Here is a 25,661-nt window from a genome sequence, read left to right as displayed (position 1 = left end):
AACTGTTAGTATTTCATCATTAAGTTCGTTGCTTCCACAAGGATCTATGATGTCATCTGGTATCTGGGACACTGATATTGTTGTCAGCACTTTCAGCAAAATGTATCAAGTACCCTGAGGTACTTTCCCATGAAGGTTTAAAATCCTTCAGGCACAAAAATCACCCAGTAAATCTAGGGAAGCTTTTTAAAACATCGTGATAACAACATACAAGGATTACTAAATCACTTTAGTAATGTGTTAGGAGAAACTAAAGGGAAAAGAAAATATATCAATCAATCAATACATATAGATATTATTGACTGATAATCAAAATATATCAGTCAATATAGCAGACATATCTTGATTCACTAAATTAAGTTCTTTAATATTATAGATTCTACTTGTTGTAAGGAAAAAACAAATACCTCCACAGTATTTTGTGATTCTTTCTAGTACCAGAGCAAGATGATGACAGAGCAATGCAGACTTTGCTTTTACAGAATCCGTATGAAATATCTCTGTGTCTATGTCTACACCTGCCTATGGGTATGTGTATTATATATTAGAGTGCTCAGACGGGTTCTAGTGTTTTCCTAAGATGTTTGTTAATGGCATGGTAATTTAATTTAAAGTGCAACAGTGACAGTTTTGTTTTATGTCAAGTGTGTATAAATTGTCTTATAAAATATGTATTATGAAACACTAGAAAGCCTACAGCATCCTGTGACTAATTTAGGTTATTGCAGATGTCCTCAGTTGATCAGAAAATTGCTAGTATGATGTCTGGGTGCAGTGGCTCATGCCTGTAATCTGGCACTTTGGTAGACTGAGGTGGGTGGATCTCCTGAGGTCAGGAATTCAAGACTACCCTGGCCAACATGGTGAAACCCCCTCCATCTCTTCGAAAAATACAAAAAGTAGCCAGGCATGGTGGCAGGTGCCTGTAATCCCAGCTGCTCGGGAGGCTGAGGCGGGAGAATCACTTGAACCTGGGAGATGGAGGTTGCAGTGACCCAAGATCACACCATTGCACTCCAGCCTGGGTGACAAGGGTGAAACTCTGTCTCAAAAAAAAGAGAAAGAAGGCTGGGCATGGTGGCTTACGCCTGTGATCCTAGCACTTTGGGAGGCTGAAGTGGACGGGTTGCCTGAGATCTGGAGTTTGAGACCAGACTGGGCAACATGGTGAAACCTTGTCTCTACTAAAATACAAAAAAAAAAAAAAAAAAAATTAGCTGGGCATGGGGGCGGGTGCCTGTAATCTCAGCTACTTGGGAGGCTGAGGCAGGGGAATCTCTTGAACCCGGGAGCTAGAAGTTGCAGTGAACCAAAATTGTGCCATTGCACTCCAGCCTGGGCAACAGAGCGAGACTCTGTCTCAAAAAAAAAAAAAAGAGAGGAGAAAAAAGAAAGGAAAGTGCTAGTATGAAGTGGTCATCATGAGAATCCAATATATGTTATTGATTATTTGGTTTGATGGGGTGAGAATAGACTGTGGATCCTTATCACTTTTACCTTCAACCTCTCTGGGGTTGGGGGTCGGGGTAAGGTCCTTTTCCAGGCTCTCTTCTGATGTTTTCTCTTAGCTAGAGTGTTGCTTGCAGGGTCACTGACTGGTCTGTGTTACATGTCAGTCAGCCATAGAGAATAGACTATGATGAGGCTTCTGCCTTCACACATAGATGAAAGAAAAATCCAGAGGTGCGCTAGATATGAGTTTTCTTCTCCATTTTCAGTTACGTCAGTTTTCTTCTAGCTGTGATTTGATTATGTTATCCAAATTAATATTTATTGTTTCTCTTGGGAAACTTTGGGGAAGGTGGAAAGGATTAAGAATCTGATGGAAAGGGAAGTAAATTTGGAAGAAAAAATGAAGATCGTTCCAATGATTCTTTACTCTTCAGTGGTAAAATGATTAAATCAAAATCTTAGCATTCCTGAGGTCAGATTTTCACTCTTGCTTTTCTTCTCAAATATTCCTTAGCTAATACTCTGAGTTTATTCAAAGAAGACTGAGTATTATTTGACTATTTTTACCAGAGTTTTTTTTAAATTCCCGGATTGTATTATACAGCTTTTCTTTTTCTGAGAAGATGGGAAATTTTAGTTACACATTTATTTACTTTTTGGCAGTTAATGAAAGATTCCAGTTAAAACATAACCAAGAAATCTACTGCTATAATCCTGACCCATCACCAAGGAATGAAATTTAGTTTCTGGAATTTTTAGCATGACAGTTACCTCTTCTGCCCACAAGATGGCACTACATTATCATCTTAATATTAATAATACTGGTACCAATATGGAAATTTTGATTAGAATGCTCCATGCACACATATTTACTTGTACAATATCCTAGAATGGGACAGACATCCAAAAAGGGAAATTATAACTATAAAAATAATTATTTTTTTCTTGAAGAATTCCCCTTAGTATAGAAGAGAAAGCAAGCATGTGTCACTTAAAATCAAGGGAGTTAGTTGCATTCAATATTATCTGCTAGAAAATTCTTTAAGTTGGTATTGTTTAATAGGGGAAACAATTCAGGACATGGGCCTAGGCAAAAATTTTATGACTAAGACTTCAAAAGCTCAGGCAACAAAAAACAAAAATAGACAATTGGGACTATATTAAACCAAAAAGCTTCTGCACAGCAAAGGAAACAATCAACAGAGTGAAGAGACAACCTGTAGAATGGGAGAAGACATTAGCAAACTATTCATCTGACAAGGGACTAGTGCAGAATATACAAAGAACTCGAATAACTCAACAGCAAAAACACAAATAATTTGATTTAAAATTGGGCAAAGGAACTGAATAGAAATTTCTCAAACAAAGACGTAAAAATGGCCAGCAAGCATTTGAAAAAATGCTTAGCATCACTCATCCTCAAGGAAATGCTAGTGAAAATCACAGTGAGCTATCTCACCTTCGTTAGAATGGCTGTTATCAAAGAGACGAAAAATAGTAAATGTTGGTGAGGATGTGGAGAAAAGGGAACTCTTACACACATTCTCTTGTGATTTTGTCTTTGAGAATTATTGCTGATCATTTTAAATCTTATGGCTATTTATAGCTAGTGGAAGTGTAAGTTAGTACAGCCATTGTGGAAAACAGTACGGAGGTCTCTCAAAAAAAAAAACTAAAAATAGAACTACTGTATGATCCAGGAATTCCACTACCAAGTATTTACTCAAAGGAAAGGAAATCTGTATATCAAAGGGATGTCTGCAATCCCATGTTTATGGCAACACTATTCATGATGGCGAAGATAAGGAATCAACCTAAGTGTCCATCAATGGATGAATGAATTAAGAAAATGTGGTGTGTTTACCTGATGGAACACTATTCAGCCATAAAAAAGAATAAAATTCTATCTATTGTGGCAACATGGATGAGCCTGGAGGACATTATGTTAAGTGAAGTAAGTCAGGTACAAGAAAATGGATACTGCATGTTCTCACATATATGTGGGAGCGAAAAAAAATGGAGCCCGTGGAAATAGAGAGTAGAATTGTGGTTATTGGGGTGGGAAGGGCTTGAGGGGAGGGGAGGTTGCAGAGAGGTTAGTTAATGGATACCAAATTACAGCTAGGTAGGAGGAATGAGTTCTAGTATTCTGCAATACTGTAGGGTGAATATGGTTAACTATAATTTATTGTGTATTTTCAAAAAGCCAGAAGAGAGGATATTGAATGTTCACAACACAAAGAAATGATCAATACCCAGAGTAATACGTATGCTAATTACTTGGACTCGATCATTATATATTGTAAACAAGTACCAAAGTATCATTCTGTACCCCATAAATATGTATAATTTTTATGGGTCAACAAAAAGACGAAGAGAAACAAATTCTAATACTGTTAAATGGCACACTGCTCAGGGAGAAACATCTGATAAGTGGTAGATGGAACAGCGATGCTGCCCTTTCGTGGAGTTACCAACTTTTTGAACCCCTTTTGCAGGACTTTTCCCTATGCATAATAAGCTTAGAGAATTTCTCTGAAACATATTCAAGACTCCTCCAAGCTGACCTTTAATATTTGTGCCTGCAGATCTTTCAAAAATTTGGTATTAAATATGAATAATTACATTCTCTTGTAACTTTGTCCTCGATAATTACTGCTGATCATTTTTAATCTTGTGGGTATTTATAGCTATGGTGACTTAGTGATGGAAACCTCAAACGTAATTTTTTTTTCCTCCTGGAATTTCTTCATGGCTGGCTACCAAATAAGGAGGATTAATGCTTAAAAAGTAAGACAGTACTAATCTAGGATAATAATTTTTAAACAATACTTTGTGATTATGTAGTATTTTTCTTGGAATTTGCAAGAGAAAAAAGCATGGTCCCAGTGCATCTTTTTCTTTTGTGAGTACTCTATATTGATTGCTCCTTCCGTTTAAGTTTACTTTTAACTGAAGTTGTGTTTTTTGGACATGTTAATACAAGACAAAAGCTTTAAAGCCTCCAAAAGTTGGTATGTCGCTAAAGCAGTGGCATTCTACCTTTGACTGCTTCAGAAGTGTCCAAAGCCTGCAAAAACCATCTACCCCACAGGTATGCGAGTGAGTAGAAGGGTGGATGGGAGAGAGCATATAACCTCACCTGGATTCTTTAGAGAATACATTGCTTTTCATCTGCAAATGGAAGCCTCCCACTGAGGCAATTACCTTCGTTAGTGAAATGTTCATATTGCCAGCAAAAATACTAGGATAGGTTTTACTCAAGCCTGTGATTGAACTATAGCTGCTGTGACCAGGCATCTTGAGAACCATTATTCTAGTGAGTACAAAGAAACTCCGAGCACAGGCCACAGGCATTTTAACAATTCAGCTTTAGTTTTCCTAAATGTTTAGCTGGCACAGACTCAACCTTTCCCTGCTTCAAAGGGACAAGGATGTTTACGATAAAGAATGCGGGCTGGGCGTGGTGGCTCACACCTGTAATCCCAGCACTTTGGGAGGCCAAGGCAGGCAGATCACTTGAGGTCAGGAGTTTGAGACCAGCCTGGCTAACATGGAGAAACCCCATCTCTATTAAAAGTACAAATATTAGACGGGCGTGGTGGTGGGCGCCTGTAATCCCAGCTACTCAGGAGGCTGAAGCAGGAGAATTGTTTGAACTCAAGAGGCAAGGTTGCAGTGAGCTGAGATCTCGCCACTGCACTCCAGCCTGGGCGATAAGAGCAAGACTCCGTCTCCAAAAAAAAAAGAATGTTTTCTTTCTGTTTACAACATAAAGTGTGCTTTTTAAGTGGAAGTATTTAGGTGTTTTTGGAAGCTTGGAAGCACTCTGAATCTTAGGTGTTGTTAAAATGCAGCCTTGTATCTTTGCTGCTCTCACCCGTGGCTTTCCACGTGTTCCATGTTGGTTTCTTGATCTGTGCTTAGTATTTATTGTCCCATCATTTGTTCCGAATAACTTGTCAATCAGATCCTGTGGGTTGGTTCTTGGCTTTCTTCTGCTATTGACAGGAGGGCCCCTCTTGCAGTAAAAGTTCTCAGAGCATTTGCTTCTATCGTGTTATAACAACCAGGTGGCTAGCTGAACATTTATAAATGACTTTAGTCTAAACTGTTTCCTTTCTATGGTTAAGATTTTTCTTTGACCACCTCTTTCCCCCAGCTACCACCACCTAGTCTAGTCAATCTTTTACCTCAACTGCTCTGCCCTGGTCAAGTCTTTCAAAAGGAATGACTTGGAGCCAGGTGCAGTGACTCACGCCTGTCATCCCAAGCACTTTGGGAGGCCAAGGCAGGTGGATTGCTTGAGCCCAAGAGTTCAAGACCAGCCTGGGCAACATGGTGAAACCCCATTTCTACAAAAATATACAAAAATTAGCTGGGCATGGTGGTGCATGCCTGTAGTACCAGCTACTCAGTAGGCTGACCCAGGAAAATCGCTTGAGCCAGGGGAGGTCAAGGCTGCAGTGGACTGAGATTGCACCACTGCGCTCCAGCCTGGACATCAGAGTGAAATCTTGTCTTAAAAAAAAAAGTGTGACTCAGTAGATGGAGGAGCCTCCCATTTGGTCTTTCCTTTCGGTTTGGTTTGTCTTCCAAATCTCCTCCAGCCTGCTGTGTATTCCTCAGCAACTCACTTCAAGCACCAGCCTGATCCTGTAGATGAACCCTGCCTAACTTTCTCCGTCAACAAACACCTGAGGATCTGCTGTGTCCCCAATAGTAGGGGTGATGATAAAATATATATTCAGTCTCTGCACTCGTGTTTCCCACAGAGAAAGTATTCATTCAGCAAAGTTTTCTGAGTACCTGTAATGTGCAAGGCACTGTGCCAGTCTGAAGTCATGGAGACTGTCATGGTCTCTGCCCATAGAGCTCTTACCTTACATTGAGGGAGGGGGCAGAACTTAAGCTAATAATTCAATACTTATTTGCTTTTTATAATCATTAGCTACTGTGAGGGAAACGTCACATGACAGTGATTAGTGCAGAGATGTAACCTGGTCTAAGGTGATCATAGAAGGCTTCCTAACGGAGTTCAAAACCAGCCTGGGCAACATGGTGAAACCCTGTCTCTAGTAAAATACAAAAAAAAAAAAAAAAAAAATTAGCCAGGTGTGGTGGTGTGTGCTTGTAATCTCAGCTACTCAGGAGGCTGAGGCAGGAGGATTGCTTGAACCCGGGAGGTGGAAGTTGCAGCGCGCCGAGATCGCGCCATTGCACTCCAGCCTGGGCGACAGAGCAAGACTCCATCTCCAAAAAAAAGAAGTAACATTTAAATTGAGACTTGATACAGGAATTTACCAAATACAGAAGATGAAGAAAGAGAATAGGCTGAGAGCACATGCGGAGGAAACTTGGTTTCTTCCAGGAACTGAAGAAAGTTCAGTGTGGTTTGAACGGGGCTCAGCACACTGACCTATGGGCCCAATCCTGCCTCTACCTGCTTTGTACAGCCAAGAGCTCAGAATGGTTTTTACACTTTTAAATGCTTGAAAAAAATCAAAGAGGAAGAAGAATACTTTATTGTACCTGACATGATGTGAAACCGATATGAAATTTCAATATCCATAAAGATCGTTTTACTGGGACACATTCATCTTTGTGTTGACTGTGGCTGCTTTCTCTCACAGCAACGGAGTCAGGCAGTTGTTACGGAGACTGTGCGGCTCACAGAGCCTAAAATGGGGCATTTTGCAGAAGTGTGCTGACCCCTCCTCTAGGCCATGACAAGTGAGAGGAGAATAGGGCAAGATGAGGCTGGAGCAGAAAGAAGAACTCAGACTCAGGTTTGCAGGGACTTACAAAATGTGTTACAATTTTAATCCGTAACTTAAGAATCATGAGAGGCCTTTGAAGGATTTTAAGCAGGGGAATGACATGTCAGTCAGGCATATTAAAAATGCATCTGGCTGCTGTGAAGTAGACTTGGGGGGCCAAATGTGGATGCAGGAAGATGGACACAAGGCATTTTAGCAGGCTAGGCATGACAGGGTGATGGCCGTGCAGATGGAGAGAACAAAAGGAAAAAAAAAATTTATTGAGCATTTATTATGTCCCGACCCCTGTGGTAAGTACTTTTTATACTTCTTTGCACTGAATTTTTCATAGCAGTCCTGCAAAATAGGAATAATTGGTTCTTTTACATTTTTGTCAGTAAAGATACTGAGACTTCAAGACCTTGAGTTACTTTCTCAAAATTCATATGGCTGTGGTAGAAATGGGATTCAGATCCAAGTTTGCTAACTCCATAACCTGGAATATACATTTCTCTACTACAAGAAAAACATATAGCACAGAATTTACCTGAAATTTTGTGCTTGGTGGATATGTAGGGTAACAGAAAAGACAATATTAAGAAAAGTATTCAGATTTCTAGTATGAATAATTGGATAGCTGTCTTTGCCCACCAACTTCCAAATCCTCTTCATCTCAAATAGCAGCTCATTCATTAAAGTTCTTTAAAGTATAACTTCCAAAAAGGTAAGTTATAGGTCTCTTGCAAATATGAAATGAACATATGTCAAAGATTTTTATTAAACTCATTAATCATTGAGGAACCAGGTAAAACCTCAAATGAGAATTCGAGGAGTGAGATATTTATGGGCAAATTAATAGAGGAATGCAGGATTAGATTGCTGGGTTAAACGCAAACCTGGTTGATGTCTAATATGGCAGTAAACCATTTGGGATTGTCTTTTTCTCCAGACAGAAGTTATTTGCATCATCACCAGACAAAATCTACAAGTTAACCTCTGCTCTTACCTAGTTATAAAAATAACTCAGTCAGTAGAAAAGCAATCAATCAAAGGTTAAGGTCAGCTCTGCACTGAAAGAATATCCAGTAATGTCTTTTACCTCCTTCCAAGTTGTTAATGATTTTCCTGATAGTTTATAAAGTTTTCCCAGACACACCCCTCCTTCCTCTGGTAATATTGCTTTCTCTTCCATATGAACCTATAGATCTTGGTATATCACTACCATATTACAGTTAGATAATAAGAGCCAGCATTTGTAGAATGCCTAGAGTACAAAATGCTTTTAATTTACATTTTCTGTTTTATTCACCACCACAACAACCATGTGAAATATTGTTGTTCACTTTAGCAGGTGAAGAAACAGGCTCAGAGCAGTTCCTTACTGGTTTGAGGTCCATAGCGTGTTATGTTATGAGAACCAGGACTCATTTAAATCCAGGGCCATTTCAATTTAATTTTATTTATTTATTTGTGTATTTATTTGAGACAGAGTCTCGCTCCGTTGCCCAGGCTGGAGTGCAGTGGTGCAATCTCAGTGCACTGTACCCTCCACCTCCCACGTTCAAGTGATTCTCCTGTCTCAGCCTTCCGAGTAGCTGGAATTACAGATGTGTGCCACCACGCTGGCTAATTTTTGTGTTTTTAGTAGAGATGGAGTTTTGCCATGTTGGCCAGCTGGTCTCGAACTCCTAGCCTCAAGTGATCTGCCCACCTCAGCCTCCCAAAGTATTGGGATTTCAGGCATGAGCCACTGTGCTCTGCCTTAATTTTAACTATCTCAGACTGAATGCAGATAACTCTTTTTTCCCAGGTTATAAATTCTTCAATGATTCATGGCTTTCATATTTTCCTGTGTGTGTGTGTGTGTGTGTGTGTGTGTGTGTGTGTGACTATATCCAACATATAAGCTCTGAATCATTATTTGTGTGACTATATCCAACATATAAGCTCTGGATCATTATTTATTGACTTGAAACCCGGGAAATAAGAAACCAAAATAAGAAATCGATTCTGCAATATACTTTGCAGTTAGGGTCTGACCATTTTTGTTTTTATTGCTGTGTGCTAAAGACATGGCTATGAAGATAATGGAAAGCCATGAAATATCAGTTCTCCCTTTTTGCCTCCAACAGATTTCCAGCACAAGATAACTGTGCAGGCCTCTCCCAACTTGGACAAACGGCGGAGCCTGAACAGCAGCAGTTCCAGTCCCCCGAGCAGCCCCACAATGATGCCCCGACTCCGAGCCATACAGTGTGAGCTTTCTGCACTGCCACGGGGGCTTCCGTGTTGATTTCTCCCCTTTAACTTGACTTGGATTCAAATTGAGCAGATGTGTTTTCATAGCAGGTGGTAAATGAGCGTGGGACAGTTCGTAGGTGCCACAACTATTTGAGAAACAAAACTTGAGCATAGGTTCCTTAGTCTAATTTTCTTCTACTCACAACAAATGAATTTTAGATGCTATGCAATTGGTGATGTGATCTGGCCCCGGAGTAGAAAGTGAAACAGCACTTCTCGAGACATTTTGTTAAACACTTGCATGCAACGTTAGCATAACCTAATTATATCATCAGCCATTTGTGTCAGGATACTTTGAAAAATGAAATCAGGAATTCAGGATTATTTCTGTTTCTTTCTTTGTTTTGTGAGGGGAAAAAAATTTGCTCCTCAGGATTTAACTTTAATTCACTTTAGGTTTGACCAACCTAATACTTAAAAATTCCTTGTAGTGTTTTGGTTTTAGAACAAGCATTCATCCTGGAGGAGACAGTACAAACAGCTGATTTGCCTGGCACCTTTGCATTGTGAGAGTTTCAGTTAGGCTATGAATCAGAGTTTAACGGATAAAATAAAATTACTAATTTTTTTCAAAGGTGAGGCCAAATAAACCCCTAAAAGTAGGCTAAGCAAAAGAAGAATGTGATTAATGCGTACGTCTGTAAGTAATGTGGTAATTAGCCTAAGTCTGTGTTAAACCATTCATTTGGATCCTCTCTTTTCTCCACCAAACTTAATTCCCTGCTGTTTACCCATCCTTATTTGGAGAAAAAAAAAATCCAAAAGAAAATTTTGTCTAATGAGGCTTGCATGGAATCTCATTTTTTTTTTTCCTCTTTTGATAATGAAAACCTTGGCACCAGCAGAGATTTCTTTTGCAAGTTCTCGGACACCAGGATCCTCACAGAGAAACAGGATCTAAATGAGGCTGTAGTTTTAGAGCTTAAAGGACTGTCATTTATTATTACTAATTTGGTTTTCTGAGAATGCATTTTGCATAAAGCCATACCTCAAACCTTGCCTTTGCCTAGGCAAAGGCCTAATTAACGGAGAGAGAAAGGGCTCCCAGGCTGGTCTCCCAGCTCCACGAAGGGATGAGCAGATGGGACACCATGCCACCCCTGCTTTTGCCTGGCCACTCCTCTGCCCTCTTTCCTGTGTCTTCACCTTCTGCTCTGGGGAAAACCACCTCACAGAAGCCAGGAAGTGGTCCTGGGCAGGCCTGGCTGGGCCCAAGATGTGTACCAGTTAAAGCAAATAATTTGGGATTTCAAATGAATTCCAACCCTCCAAAGTTGAAATGCAGCCAGCTTAGGGAGGCGCATCCTTGGCGCTCCTTCTCAGAAGTAACATGATGGAAAGGTTCTAATCCAGACATTCCACACAGGACCAGCTTTGTGTGTGGCAGCTGTTGGCTCAAGTTCTCCAGCCTGGATGTTGCTCATCTTCATTGTGACCCTGGGTGCTCCAAGGACGCCTCGTGTCTTCATGTCTGTGCACACCTGCATTCAATTCTGACAGCCTCATTGAGTGGACCCTTTTGTGATCCCCAAATGAGGGACAGAGAAGTTACCATTAACCTGACCCAAGTTGGTAGCTACTAAGTGGTGAAGCTGGATTCAGACACATCTTCTGAGTGTAGATTTCACCATCCGTTTCCGGCCTCTTAGTACAGGAAAAGTTCAATCAATGTGGAAACAAAAGAGGGAGCAAATCAAGAGGGGAAGGAAAGTAGGAAGGGAGGAAGGTGAGGAGACTAAAACCGAGAGTGTAGATAGCTCTGGGAGTGTAGATCAGTCAGTCATATAGCCGAGATGAACTTGGGTCTAATAACTCCCAGCTGAAAGCTTTTCTGGTTCTGCTGCCCTCACTTAAATGAAAACTGCTGATCTGTTTATCTATCATTCTACTGTAAAACTCTTTTAATAAAAAGAACGAATAGCTGATTCAAGATCGTTACACATGCACACGTACATTTAGGCATGCATCTACATTTTTTTTTTTTTTGAGATGGAGTCTCACTCTGTTGCCCAGGCTGGAATGGTGCCATCTCGGCTCACTGCAACCTCCGCCTCCCGGGTTCAAGTCATTCTCCTGCCTCAGCCTCCCGAGTAGCTGTGATTACAGGTGCACACCACCACACCCAGCTAATTTTTATATTTTTAGTAGAGACGGGGTTTCACCACCTTGGCCAGGCTGGTCTCGAACTCCTGACCTCATGATCCACCCGCCTTGGCCTCCTGAAGTGCTGGGATTATAGGCGTGAGCCATCGCACTGGGCCTAAGCACATTTATATGCACAGACGTGTATATACACACATATATGTATATTTTAAAACTTGGAAAATATTGAAACACATGTAAGTAACCAAACATCGTCCACAATGTGTCCAATTTTACAAAGTGATAGAAAGGAGTTAATTTTCCCTGTACGTAGCAATCCTTTCCATTAAATTTAAACACTTTAGTAAGTTTGGTATCTGTGTTTAGTAACTTCTCCTCTGTATATGTATGTGTGTATATACAGGCATCTATAAACACATAATTTTTAATGAAAATGTATTTATTATGTGTAATATTAAATATAAACATTATGTATCATCTGTACCTCATTTTTATTATGGTCACAGAGTATTCCATTGTATATCATAATATTTCAAACTGTTTTTATAACATCTAGTATGTTTCAGATATTTTTCCCCTAAGTGTGTAGTAATAACAGCACTTTTCCCCAGTGATTTCCAAATCCTTTTTTTTTTTGAAACAGAGTCTCGCACTGTCACCTGGGCTGGAGTGTAGTGGCGCGATCTCGGGTCACTGCAACTTCTGCCGCCTGGGTTCAAGCAATTCTCTTGCCTCAGCCTCCTGAGTAGCTGGGATTACAGGCGCCCACCAGCACGCCCAGCTAATTTTTCTGTATTTTTAGTGGAGACCAGGTTTCACCATGTTGGCCAGGCTGGTCTCGAAGTCCTGACTTTGTGTTTCGCCCACCTCAGCCCCCCAAACTGCTGGGATTACAGGCGTGAGCCACGGCGCCTGGCCCCAAATCACTTTCAAGTGCACTTAAATTAGAGGGATAGTGTTTAGCAAAATGTGGATATTAAAAATGAATATACATCGTCCTGTGAGGTAGTGAAAAAAGCAAGACATGGAAAACTGTGAAATATTTTCAAGTTTTAAAAGGCAACCATAACCAAAGTGTTGTCATGACTGAGCAAAATTGTGAGGACCAAAAAATAAAGAAATAAGTAAATTGTGACGACTAATGAAAAATTAGTTGAAATTACAATTTAAAAATATATGATGTTTGTGCCTCTAGGTCAAAACTTTAACTGATTTCGTTAAAAAATTAGAGTACTAAGTTTATTTTAAGTTACATGTTTAGTTTGGTGTTCCCCCCCCCCCCCAGTTACAATGAAATCCTAATTGTTGCAAAATGCTAAATAAATAGATTAAAAAGTAATCAAATCGTTGCTGCTGATTTACCTCGAATTTGTATCTTTTCTGTTAACTTACTCCATTTTTCTTGATGTTTTTATGATCAGAGAAAGAAACTTACCAGAGATTGGGTGAAATAAATAATTTTCTCATTGTTTTCATGTTTTGAGTAAGGTAGTTTCACAACTGGTATGATTCATTTAGCTTTTTTAACAAAGCCAATATTGGTTAATATGATTGTTGTGGTTAATATGGTTAATATTCTCTTTAGTGACTTCAGATGAAAGCAATAAAACTTGGGGAAGGAACACAGTCTTTCGACAAGAAGAATTTGAGGACATAAAAAGGAATTTTAAGAAAAAAGGTTGTACCTGGGGACCAAATTCCATTCAAATGAAAGAAAGAACAGATTGCAAAGAAAGGTGCGTTTGTGGTATCTGGTGGTATTCATTGTGTAATGTGACAAATCCATTCCTGTGTTAATATCACATCAGCCAGACTTTCAAAAAGCAAGTAAATTAATACAGAGATTTATAAATATCAACAATTTTCTAGGATGAATTTATCATGCTAAATTAACTATTATTAAGCGGTGATAATATTTCTGAGATTTTTCCTGTCTCACTTTCAGGTATTATTTGTACTTTGTCAGCCCTTCAAAACTGAGTACAGATGTGTTCTCTTTACTACCTTAAAAATATTGTTGGCCTGTATCCACCGAAACCTAATTGGTGTGTTGTGTGCTTCTATCTTATGAAAAGAAACATTTTTCTCTTGTAGGATAAGACCTCTCTCCGATGGCAACAGTCCTTGGTCAACTATCTTAATAAAAAATCAGAAAACCATGCCCTTGGCTTCATTGTTTGTGGACCAGCCAGGTAAATTTGTTTCAGGAGGTAGGATTTGCTTGAGCTGTCCTTGGCATCTGATTGCGCTGAAGCTTTGCTTTTACAGTCTTACGTGGTCATTAAAGTAGCAGAAGGGAGATTAGCAAGTAATGGCATTTCTTATAGCTTTACTTAAATTCAGGAGTTATTTTCCGTCAAGTCTTTATGGCAGGAAGTAATTAGGCTTCACGTGGTTTTGGGAATTTGTAACTCTTCTTCCTTACCAGAAACATTATTGTCATAATTAATCATGTAAAACCAAATTAATTTAGTATAGGAAATATTAGATGTAAAAATATAGACCCCCCCTGAAAGTTCTGCTGAGATTAAGGGATATGACTTCTTGCTATAGTGCCACCTGTTGACATGAAATCCAATGAAGCAGGTTAACTATGAAAAACTCACAAAAACTAGCCAGCGTGGTGGTGCTTGCTTGTAATCCCAGCTACTCAGGAGGCTGAGGCAAGAGAATCACTTGCACCTGGGAGCCAGAGGTGGCAGTGAGCCAAGATTGCGCCACTGCATGCCAGCCTGGGCGATACAGTGAATGAGACTCCATCTCTAAATAAATAAATAAATAAGAAAAATGACTGCTTGGAGAGTTTTACATTGGAATTTCTATTTAATTTAAATGAATCATAATGATTTACTTTCGATATTCAATATTTGTATTCAGTATGCAGTATTAAAAGATTGAAGAGATGGAAATCATTGAAAAACATCAAGCATGGTTACTAACACAGAAAATAAAATTGGTCTTTATACTTGACCATTTAGGCAGACTCTTTGGTACTTTGATCAAATTAAAGATGCTTTAGCAAGACACAATGTAAATTTCTTGAATTTGTTATTGGTACTGTGCTCAATTTCACAAGCACCTTTGCACTCACTACCTGGGTTCAGCTTCTCCTTCTGAAGGTTCTCCTTTATGAAGGAAAAGGGAGCTTGGGTCAGCAACGTCAGGGAGTGGAAGGAGTAGGAATGGAGGAAAAAGAGGGCACCCCAAACAAAAGGCACCACAGGGAAGAGCACAGCGTTCTTTGGAGAAAGTTGGCACCCCAAATTGTCTAGATCAGCAGTCCACAACCTTTATGGCACCAGAGACCAATTTCATGGAAGACAGTTTTTCCATGGACCAGTGGGGTAGGGATGGTTTCAGGATGATTCAAGTGCATTACATTGATTGTGCACTTTATTATTATTACATTGTAATTCATAGTGAAATAATTCTACAACTCACCATAATGTAGAATCAGTGGGAGCCCTGAACTCGTTTTCCTGCAACTAGATGGTCCCATCTGGGAGTGATGGGAGACAGCAACAGATCATCAGATCCTAGATTCTTGTAAGGAACAACCTAGATCCCTTGTATGTGCAGTTCACAATGGGGTTCATGCTCCTATGAGAATCTAATGCTGCTGCTGAACTGACAGGGGGCGGAGCTCAGGTGGTAATGTGAGCAATGGGCACTGGCTGTAAATGCAAAAGCAGCTTCACGCGCTCACCTGCTGCTCACTTCCTGCTGTGCAGCCTGGTTCCTAACAGGCCACGGTATCAGTCCATGGCCTGGGGTTCAGGGACCCCTGGTCTAGATCATCAAGCATGTTTAGGTATACTAGGATGTAATGTTGGAAAAAATTAGAGATGTTATTTGGAAATCAGATTAATGAGTTTGTTGTTTAATTATGCACTGTCACATTTGTGATAAGAATGTTAGCTTCCTCTTGAGCGGGTGCAATTTGTAACCTTGGGGATTCTATAACCTCTTGGGAGAATCTTCTATTTTAATAGTCCCCAAACTTCAGTAAAGGCTTGCTGAAACACAGACTGCTGGACTCCACTCTTCAGAATTTCTGATTCCATAGTCCGGGGTGGGCCAATAATTTACATTTCTACAAATTCCCAGGGGATGCAGATGCTGCCAGTCCAGGCCACACACTTTGAGAACTGCTGATCAGCTGTAGAATAGTTAGTTTATACACAGGAAAGCTGTAGATAATGGAGCCTGACGCATGTATTTAGGTGAAGTGAGGAAAAGAGCACATTTGGTGATGTATTTAGTGATTTCGTGCCTATGGTTGTGCATTTTTGTGTTTTGATGACTGTTTCTACGATAGAGGCTATTATTGATGCTGATGAAGAACAGCTTCCCGAAGCATAAGAAAGAGCAGGTGACTAGCTTGCTGGTTCATCTGCAGTGAACCTGAAGTTGTAGGGCCCTGGAGTCTTGCTCCATGGAGCCCTCCTGGACGAATCATTTACAAAAATGAAAAGGGTTGCATGTGTTTTGATTTAAAGTATGTATTTATTATATTTTAGCTTTATTTTACAATGTTGTTTAAATGACTTTTACTGTAAAATGATACTACAGTGTATGTACTTATACCTTTATTTAGGGTCCTGTGAAGAGCCAAAACTTTCCCCTGATGGATTAGAACACAGAAAACCAAAACAAATAAAATTGGCTAGTCAGGCCTACATTGATCTACCTCTTGGGAAAGATGCTCAGAGAGAGAATCCTGCAGAAGCTGAAAGCTGGGAGGAGGCAACCTCTGCGAATGCTGCCACAGTCTCCACTGAGATGACTCCTATGAATAGTCTGGGTAGATCCTCCCAGAGAAAGAAAACGGAGTCAGCTCTGTATGGGTGCACCGTCCTTCTAGCATCGGTGGCTCTGGGACTGGACCTCAGAGAGCTTGATAAAGCACAGGCTGCTGAAGAACCGTTGCCCAAGGAAGAGAAGAAGAAACGAGAGGGAATCTTCCAGCGGGCTTCCAAGTCCCGCAGAAGCGCCAGTCCTCCCACAAGGCTGCTGTCCACTGGTGGGGAGGCCAGCAGCCCACCCTCCCTGCCACTGACAAGTGTCCTGGGCATCCTCTCCACGCCTTCTCTCTCCACAAAGTGCCTGCTGCAGATGGACAGTGAAGATCCACTGGCGGGCAGTACACCTGTCACTTGTGACTCTGAGATGCTCACTCTGGATTTTTGTCCCACTGCTCCAGGAAGTGGTCATGAGCCAGCCCTCATGCCACGACTTGACACTGATCGTAGTGTATCAAGAAACTTGCCATCTTCCTTCCTAGAGCAGACATGTGGGAGTGTACCTTACTGGGCTTCTTCAAAACATAGACCGTCACATCACAGACGGACCATGTCTGATGGGAATCCAACCCCAAGTAGGTTGCATTAATTAGGTAAAAGCATAAAACGCTGCTGTAGGGATTAATATGTGAAACAGTACAGATTTATGATTTTATCTTTTCCTGGTGATGACATTAAATAATTCGTTTTTACTGTTCACGTAGATCTTTGAACCTTACCCTTCTCTTACTTGATTTTAACTATGATTTGGATTCTGGGAAAAGTGTAATTGAATTTCAGTAACTGAAACCTATAATAGCATATCAAAGCAGAAAGAACACATGGAGAATAACCACCCAGCCCCCTCACGTTACGGAAAAGACAAGCCAGCTGCCCCAGTTAGAGCCACGGATGAGTGGGAGGGCTGGAACTGCAACTGGCCTCTTGCCTCCCTGCGGGCCTTGGCTCTTCCACTGCTGTGCATGTCATTGCTCAGTTTCTGTTGGGACTGTGTGTAGCAGGTGATCAGCCTGCTAGGGCTGCCATAACAGTGCCACAGCCTGGGGAGATGTTCAGCAGAAACTCATGGTCCAGCAGTTCCAGAGGCTGGAAGTCAGATCAAGGTGTCTGCAGGGTTGGTTCCTTCTGAGCTCAGCCTGGCTCCTTGACTTCTAGATGGCCGTCTTCTCCCTGTGTTCTCACACAGTCTTCACTCTGAGTGCATCTGTGTCCTAATCATCTATGTCCTAATCTCTTCTTAGGACATCAGTCACACTGGATTAGGGCCCACCCTAATGACCTCATTTTACCTTAATCACCTCTGTACAGACCCTATTCCACATACAGTCACATCTGAGGGACTGAGGGTTAGGGCTTCTGCTTAGGAATTTTGTGGGCACACAGTTCACCCCATGACAGCAAGTATTACCCTGTTGATGTTGTTACACCAGACAGTTCCATGAGGTGTATGTCCAGATATGGAATCTCTGAAAGAAAAGAAAATCAAATTTTTAAATAGTTTTTTAGTCTATTCAACAAGAGGGGCTTGGGCAGAAGGCAACCAGTGGTATTTCCCAGCACTTTATAGATGTTAAAGCACTTGGACATAAATTGCCTCTTAGTTTTTATGGCAACTCTATTACATGCAAGAGAATTCAAACTTATGGAAAATTAATGTTATTCAAGATCACACAATTAGGAAGTAGCGGTGTCAGAATTTAAACCCAGAATCCTGTTGTATCACAGTGTCTCACTCCTCCTCACTGCGGTATTTTTTCCATTCCTAAAATTCAGTGAGTATTGATATGACTGGATCATGCTATCATGTGCTAGAATGTACTCAGCTTTGAGATTTCTGGGGTTAAGTGGCACTTAAATACTGACATTTGAGGAGATAATATGGGTACTTTGGACGAATGGGGGATTTTGAGTCATAGGACAAAGGTTCAAGTTCTAGTTGTACTATTGGTAAGTTTGTGAGGCTGGGAAAATTATGTAGACCGCTTCTTGTTTGAATGTCTTAAAAAGCATTGTAGTGTCATGGTTAATAGTATGGAAGCTAGCTGTGCTCATATCTCTGCTCTGTCACTTATATGCTGAGTGAATTTGGGCAAATCACTTAAACATTTTGTGCCTCAGTTTCTTCATCTATAAAATGGGGACAATAACAATATACATACCTAATACTATACTTACCTAATCTCTACAATTGAGATTGTGGTAAAAGTCAAATGGCACACTAAGTGCTCTGTAGAGCTTGAGTATTACTTATTTTGTATGTGAACATAATTATAATAACCTTAGATACCTGTCATGAATATCAAGTGAGGTAATATATATAAAAAATGCTTTTTAAATTTTAAAATGCTATGCTAGCATTGGTTATAAAGCTATATTAAGACAAACTGCTTTCATTCTTTTTATCTTTTCCTTTATTTCTTTTTAAATATTTTATCTGGATATGATATTTTCCATGTTTTTTTATTTGCCTTTAGATAAATTGGTTTATTATCTTTCTGTAGGTCAATAAGTATTGGTAATTTAAAATTGCACAAGGAGAAATTCTAGTACAGTAATCCCATATGAAAGCATATTTTTCTCTAACTTATAAGCCAATAATTATTTGCTAAAGTGGTAATAACATTAGTTCTTCAGTACAAACAAGAAAAGAGGTAATATGTAAAAGTCTACCGCTTTTCCATTTTCATCAGTTTTGTCAAATCATAATCTACAGTGAAGTTTAATCATGTTGACCATCATTTTTAAACCTCTTTAATTTATTCCAGTCTAGTCCATTTTGAAAGCTACCCTTATAATATCATTGTGGTGACTCATAATTCTTATTGGCCTAAGCACTGTGCGGATTATTTAGCTCTGTTTACAAATATAATTTCCATAGGTTGAAGTACTCTTTGCAAACTTGCAGGACTTCAGCCAGGCGTGGTGGCACATGCCTGTGGTCCCAGCTACTCCACAGGCTAAGGCAGAGTTCCTTGGTCCTTACGGCCAAGAGTTTGAGGCTGCAGTGTGCTATGATCATGCCTGTGAATGCAAGTTTTTTGTTGAAGCTCATTTTAAAGCTATCACCTTGTTGAATTGCCATCATAATTATTTTTCTTGATATTCATTGTTTTAGAACTCATTTTCTTTCTAACTGCATACTGTCTTGGCTTTCTCAACCAGCTGGTGCAACTATTATCTCAGCCACTGGAGCCTCTGCACTGCCACTCTGCCCCTCACTTTATCCTCACAGTCATCTGCCAAGGGAGGTCTCACCCAAGAAGCACAGCACTGTCCACATGATGCTTCAGCCTCGCCCTGCCTCCCTGAGAAGCCGCTCAGATCCGCCTCAGGCTTACCCACAGACAGCAGTGTCTCAGCTGGCACAGACTGCCTGTGTAGTGGGTCGCCCAGGACCACATCCCACCCAATTCCTCGCTGCCAAGGAGAGAACTAAATCCCATGTGCCTTCATTACTGGATGCTGACGTGGAAGGTCAGAGCAGGGACTACACTGTGCCACTGTGCAGAATGAGGAGCAAAACCAGCCGGCCATCTATATATGAACTGGAGAAAGAATTCCTGTCTTAAACTAAGTGCCTTACTGTTGTTTAAGCATTTTTTTAAGGTGAACAAATGAACACAATGTATCTACCTTTGAACTGTTTCATGCTGCTGTGTTTTCAAAAGCTGTGGCCATGTTACTAAATTAGTAAGGTATATCCAACTTCTCAAAAAATGTATATGATTGCTGTTAGCCATGTCTACTGTTTTTCCTCTGGATTCTTTTCTTATAACTTGGAATACACAAAAGTGTAAAACAAGAGATGTGCACCAGTGAAAACTATGCTGGGTAGAATTACCTTCAGCACAGTGTTAATGTTTTCGTTCTCATTTATGTCTTTGTCCATTTGTACACAACAGAAATTGTAATGAGCTTCACTATTTTTGTTTCTTTCCTTCCTTTTTTCTTCTTTCTTTCCTTTTTCTTGTTTCTTGTTTTTTTCTCTTTTAGTTTCTTTTCTTGTCATTTTTGCAACAAAAAGCCAAGAAAAAGCTTTAGTTTCTTGGCAAGAATAATGTGATATTAGTAAGTAAAGGTTTTTAAAAGTCTGATGACTGGAATAGATATAAAGTCCTGTTTAAACTACCTAACCTTGGCTGTGGGCCGATAATGCATAAATATGTCCAGTTCTCACTTAAATTATGCAGTGATATTTCTCCCTGAGGGAATTATATGGAATGTAACTTATAAAAGCTTTACTGAATATAAGTTATAAACATTTTATTAATTAGAACTCCAAAATAGATGTTCAAAGTTCAGTCCTTGCCATTTGGCTGAGACCACATGGTGTGCCCCTTGAGTGAGGCAAATCTTCAGGTTTTTTCTATAGAAAACATTCTTCCTTCATCAGTAGCCCTTTATTTGATATTCAGAAGTGGAAAGCTTTTTCATTCTCCAGTGGAACTTTTAAAAATTGTTACAGATACCTAGCTCTTCACAGATATCATGTATTGTAAACATTCATGTGTTTTAATTTTATTTTTCTGTATTTGAATGCATAATTATCCTAACAATCCCAAAGACACTGACAACTCAAGGAACAGCAGTACAGTACTGTTAGAAGTTAAGTATGTTGTTGTTATTTCACATTTCATTTAATTGTGGATAATTGTTAGACATCTGTTGAAATAAGCTTATATGGTGGAAATGACAACTATATTATGAATTATTTTCAGAAATGGATCTCTGAATAGCAGATCAGGATTTAAATAAAATTATGAATCACTTTTATGGTAATACATATATGATACAAATCTGGAGTTATTGGTGCAGAAATGGCTACCCGAGAGCTTGGTAAATTTGCCTGGGTTTCTTATGTTAAATATATTGTGCTTCCCTTCTGTCTCTAGAATGTGGCTCTTCAGAAGACAGACAATCGATATTTAAATTTTTCCAAACAATGAAAAACTAAATTAAAAGCATTGCTTGATATTTCACTTAAAATTGCACCTTGCTTAAGGTTTACTGAATAACTGAAATGTCAGCAATTTAAAATAAATTCAATCGTGTGATAAAATATCTCACCTATAATAGAAGAAAAGGAAAATCATATTATTTGGCGATTTTGCAGCATTGTGGTTGCCTAACAGGTATATCCAGCAGACGAGAAACAGTATGAAAGGACTGTATTAACATGGTGAGTTTTGCCCTAAGGAAAACGATCTTGCATCCTGGATTCTTGCAGCAAAGTCTCAGATACTTAATATGTTTTCTTGTTTTATCATCCATTCTATGATTCGGCTTCACTTTGGGTGGTTATTGAATTATGTAACAGAGATTTGGTTTTCCCAAAATGTTATCACATTTGAAACTATGATTGCTTTGTATTCAGTCCTTTTGGAGCACGTAGCTTCCAGCTTAAGGGTAGAGGAAATATATACCTAAAATGATCAATACATGAAAGAAAAAGGATAGAAACTATGTCCTCAGTTTTGCTTCTACCAAAACATCCCTGTATGTGTGTGCATGTATGTGTGTGCGTGTATGTTTGCGTGTGTGTGTATGCATATTAGTAAATGTGTGTTTGCACGTGTGTGTTGGGGAGCATATGTGATCTGGGTGTTTGTTTATCTCTGTTATTATTCCCCTTTAGCTTTATTTTAGTCAACTCTACATTATGATGAATTTCAAAATGAAGCTGTATTAAAATAATTGCAATATAACAATTCAATCTCACATGTTACTGGAGATAGTTAACTTTTGCTGCAATCTATTGTACATTTGCAATTTTCTGTGTTAGTAAACTTAGCAGAATCTGGTTATTTATTTTTGTGTAGGCTTAATGTTCACTGAAAGATAAGCCAATTACTGTTAGTAAAAAATTAAGGTGCTCCCACTGCAGAGATTTAAGGCCTGGGCCTAATGTGCTGTATTATGAAGCCTTGTGACTGAAAAATATGTTTACATATGTTGTCTATTTTTTTAATAAACTTTTATAGCTGGCCTATTTGCTCAGTAGCTTTGATCCTCTCCTGATTATTGTGACTATAGTTTGCAATTGTTTATTTTGTATTCAATAAGAAAAATTATATTAATAAAGATTATTGTTTAATAGGCCAGGTATTAACCTGCTAAACTTATTAAACTGAAAATCACTAAATGAGTCATTCAATTAAATACATCAAAAAAGGTAGAATGAAATGTTTTATTTCAAATTTTTTTGGTTTACATATGCATTGAAAAGTTACATTTCACGGTGAGCCTTTTGAAAGTCTAGCTTTTCAGAAGACACACTTTTGCAGAGTGAAATGAGTATGAGAAAAAAATCTCAGTGATTAAGGAGACATGTTGATTTTATTGTTTAATTTTATGTTTAAATAAGAAGAATTTCAAACACCACCTAACATGTAGAAATTCTTACTAAGTGATAAAAGCTTGGTGAATGAGGAAAGCAGATCACAGGACTTCATGGAGATCATAGCATTACCCCACCATATGGGAGGGAGCAAAACGTAACGTGCATTAAATATCTGTTAAGTATGGAGAACCCTACTAGGTGCCTATAGAAGACAACTCCTGTAATTCTCTTTAATAAAAATTGTGAGATAAAGCCAGGCATGGTGGCTCACGCCTGTAATCCCAGCACTTTCGGGACACAAGGTGGGCGGATCAAGAGGTCAAGAGATCGAGACCATCCTGGCCAACATGGTGAAACCCCTTCTTTACTAAAAATACAAAAAATTAGCCTGGCATGATGGTGTGCACCTGTAATCCCAGTTACTCAGGAGGCTGAGGCAGAAGAATTGCTTGAACCTGGGAGGTGGAGGTTGCAGTCAGCTGGGATCACACCATTGCACTCCAGCCTGGTGACAGAGTGAGACTTCGTCTCAAAAAAAAAAAAAAAAAAAAAAAAAATTGTGAGATAAGTAATACTACTCCTATCGCATTAGATGTGAAACAGACACAGAAAGGTTTGGTAAATTTCCAAAGACCCAGTCTGAGTCAAGTGATCACCATCTACCTGTTCACACCTGTGGTTAATAGTTGTAAGCTTGGTGTAGAAGATGAGGACGTCTTGCGAATGAGCTTTGAAAATGTTATCTAAAGCTAAGGTAGTTTCTCTGTCATCAAAAAGTTCAAAAGTCTAAAAATGTATGAGTACTGTTGAAGTTAAAGAAGATACAGCGATAAATACTGAAATTTGAGACGTTTTATTTAGGAAGCAAGAATTGCAATTCAGGACATACACAGAGACCAGGTGATCTTCAGTATGTCCAAAGAACAAAGAGACAGTTAGGAGTTTTATTAAAGAATTGTTACATATTGTTTTGAAAGAAAGCTCATTGGCACTAGAGAAGCTTTTGGACTCCGGCAAGCTCTGGTTGGTGAGTCACGGCAGGAGTTAAAACAAGTCTTAGAGTCACAAATGGTTGCTTCAGCAGCTACCAGGTAAAACTGGCCCTGGGGTGACAGCAGGCCATTTCAGCAGCTGGGCTTAGAGAAAATAAATTCATGGAGTAGGTGTTATGTCCCCCAAGTGTGTTTTCCTCTCTGGCCCCTCAGTTCTGATTTAATTGAGTATGTATGACAAGAATTGCCCAATTTGTATTATTAACTTTCACAGTACTTATTTAAAAATAAAACACTATATTAGCTAATAACAGTTAATACAATGGAAAACTTTCTAAGTAAGTGTGAAATGCAATAGAAAGGAGTAAAACATGCGTATCTGATAGATGAACTCAGAGAAATGAGGTATTCTGTTCAACAGGTTCATAAATGCCATGGTCTGAATATGTCCCTCAAAATTCCTATGTTGAAATCATAACCCTCAAAGTTTTGGAATTAAGAGGTGGGAGGTAATTAGATCATTAACTCTCATGAATGGGGTTAATGCCGTTTTAAAAGAGGCCTGAAGGAACCTGTTTTCCCCTTACACCATGTGAGGACACAGTGAGAAGTTGCTATATATACGCTAGGAAACAGGCCCACAGCAGACACAGAGTCTGCCAGCACCATCATCTTGGACTTCCCAGCCTCCAGAACTGTGAGCAATAAATGTGTGTTGTTTAGAAGCCACCTACTTTATGTTATTTTGCTATAACAGCCCAGATGGACTAAGACAATAAATATGGTGAAATTATGTAAGAACTGCAATATACACATAAAATAATTTAATTGGGCTTAAGCTGTCTCTATTCTTCTGCAAAGATCAACATGCTGAAACATAGTGAAAGATGAAGTATTTGTGAATGAAACAATGTAATTGGTACCAGAGAGTGGAACAAAAACTAGCTATTTTTTGTGGTGGCGGGCGCCTGTAGTCCCAGCTACTCGGGAGGCTGAGGCAGGAGAATGGCATGAACCCGGGAGGTGGAGCTTGCCGTGAGCCGAGATTGTGCCACTGCACTCCAGCCTGGGCAACAGAGTGAGACTCCGTCTCAAAAAACAAAAAACAAAAAACACAAAACACTAGCTATTGCTTTTACAACCAAGCAAATTATAGCAGGTCCACACATAACATTGTTTCATTCAGTGTCATTTTGTTATAATATTAATGAGGAAAAAAAATTGATGCCCAGCCAGGGCTGCTGTCTGTGGGGTGTGCACTTTCTCCACGTCTGTGTGGGTTTTCTCAGGGGACTCTGGTTTCCTCCCACATCCCAAAGACATGCATGTCAGGTTAACTGGTGTGTCTCAATTGTCTGAGTGTGAGAGTGTGGGTGTGTGTGTGAGTGTGCCCTGCCATAGGATGGGGTTGATTCCCACCTTGTGCCTTGAGCTGCTGGGATGGGCTCTGGCCACCTGCAACCCTGAACAAGAATCGCTGGGTATATAATTAGCTTACATTGTTTTTATTAATCTTAGATGTATGTATAGATCCCATTTATTTCAATATTTAGTGTCAGAAGTGTTTGGGGTCTTTATTTAGAGATTTAGTGGTGTTTTCGTGACCAGAAATATGGCCTAGGAACTTAACTGCTGTTTTTATTAATTCACCTACAGTGAAATTGGTTTTGTGTTACCTTGTTTTGCTTAAAGTCACAGTTTCCAAATACCTATAGAAAATGTTAAGTGAGGACTTACTGTAAGTAGTTTAGATTAAGGAGCTTCCATACACTGACAAACCCGTTTAGTGGCTACTGTGTTAGGCACCATGAAAGAGACACCAGATGTAGCGGAGAGCAAGGAAGATAAGGCTTGTCCCCTGCCTGGATGGTTTTAATGAGAAACTGTGCTCAGGGCAACTTCATGGACATCA

General features: G+C 39.5%; 1 protein-coding gene across 1 annotated transcript in view; it reads left to right on the top strand.

Annotated features, from left to right (window-relative positions):
• Positions 1 to 22,417, top strand: part of MAP3K21 (mitogen-activated protein kinase kinase kinase 21) — a 57,278-nt gene extending 34,861 nt beyond the window's left edge. The window contains exons 6-10 of the mRNA XM_030812667.1: positions 9,344 to 9,466; positions 13,201 to 13,351; positions 13,710 to 13,807; positions 16,213 to 16,992; positions 19,580 to 22,417. Coding sequence (XP_030668527.1) covers positions 9,344 to 9,466; positions 13,201 to 13,351; positions 13,710 to 13,807; positions 16,213 to 16,992; positions 19,580 to 19,986 — 1,559 coding nt within the window. The 3' untranslated portion in view covers positions 19,987 to 22,417. The remainder of the gene's footprint in view (positions 1 to 9,343; positions 9,467 to 13,200; positions 13,352 to 13,709; positions 13,808 to 16,212; positions 16,993 to 19,579) is intronic.
• The last annotated feature ends 3,244 nt before the right edge of the window (positions 22,418 to 25,661 follow it).

The sequence above is a fragment of the Nomascus leucogenys genome, chromosome 5, assembly GCF_006542625.1.
Source record: "Nomascus leucogenys isolate Asia chromosome 5, Asia_NLE_v1, whole genome shotgun sequence".
Taxonomy (NCBI): Eukaryota; Metazoa; Chordata; class Mammalia; order Primates; family Hylobatidae; genus Nomascus; species Nomascus leucogenys.
The sequence above is the reverse complement of the archived record's forward strand: the minus strand, read 5'-3'. Positions and strand labels throughout refer to the sequence as shown.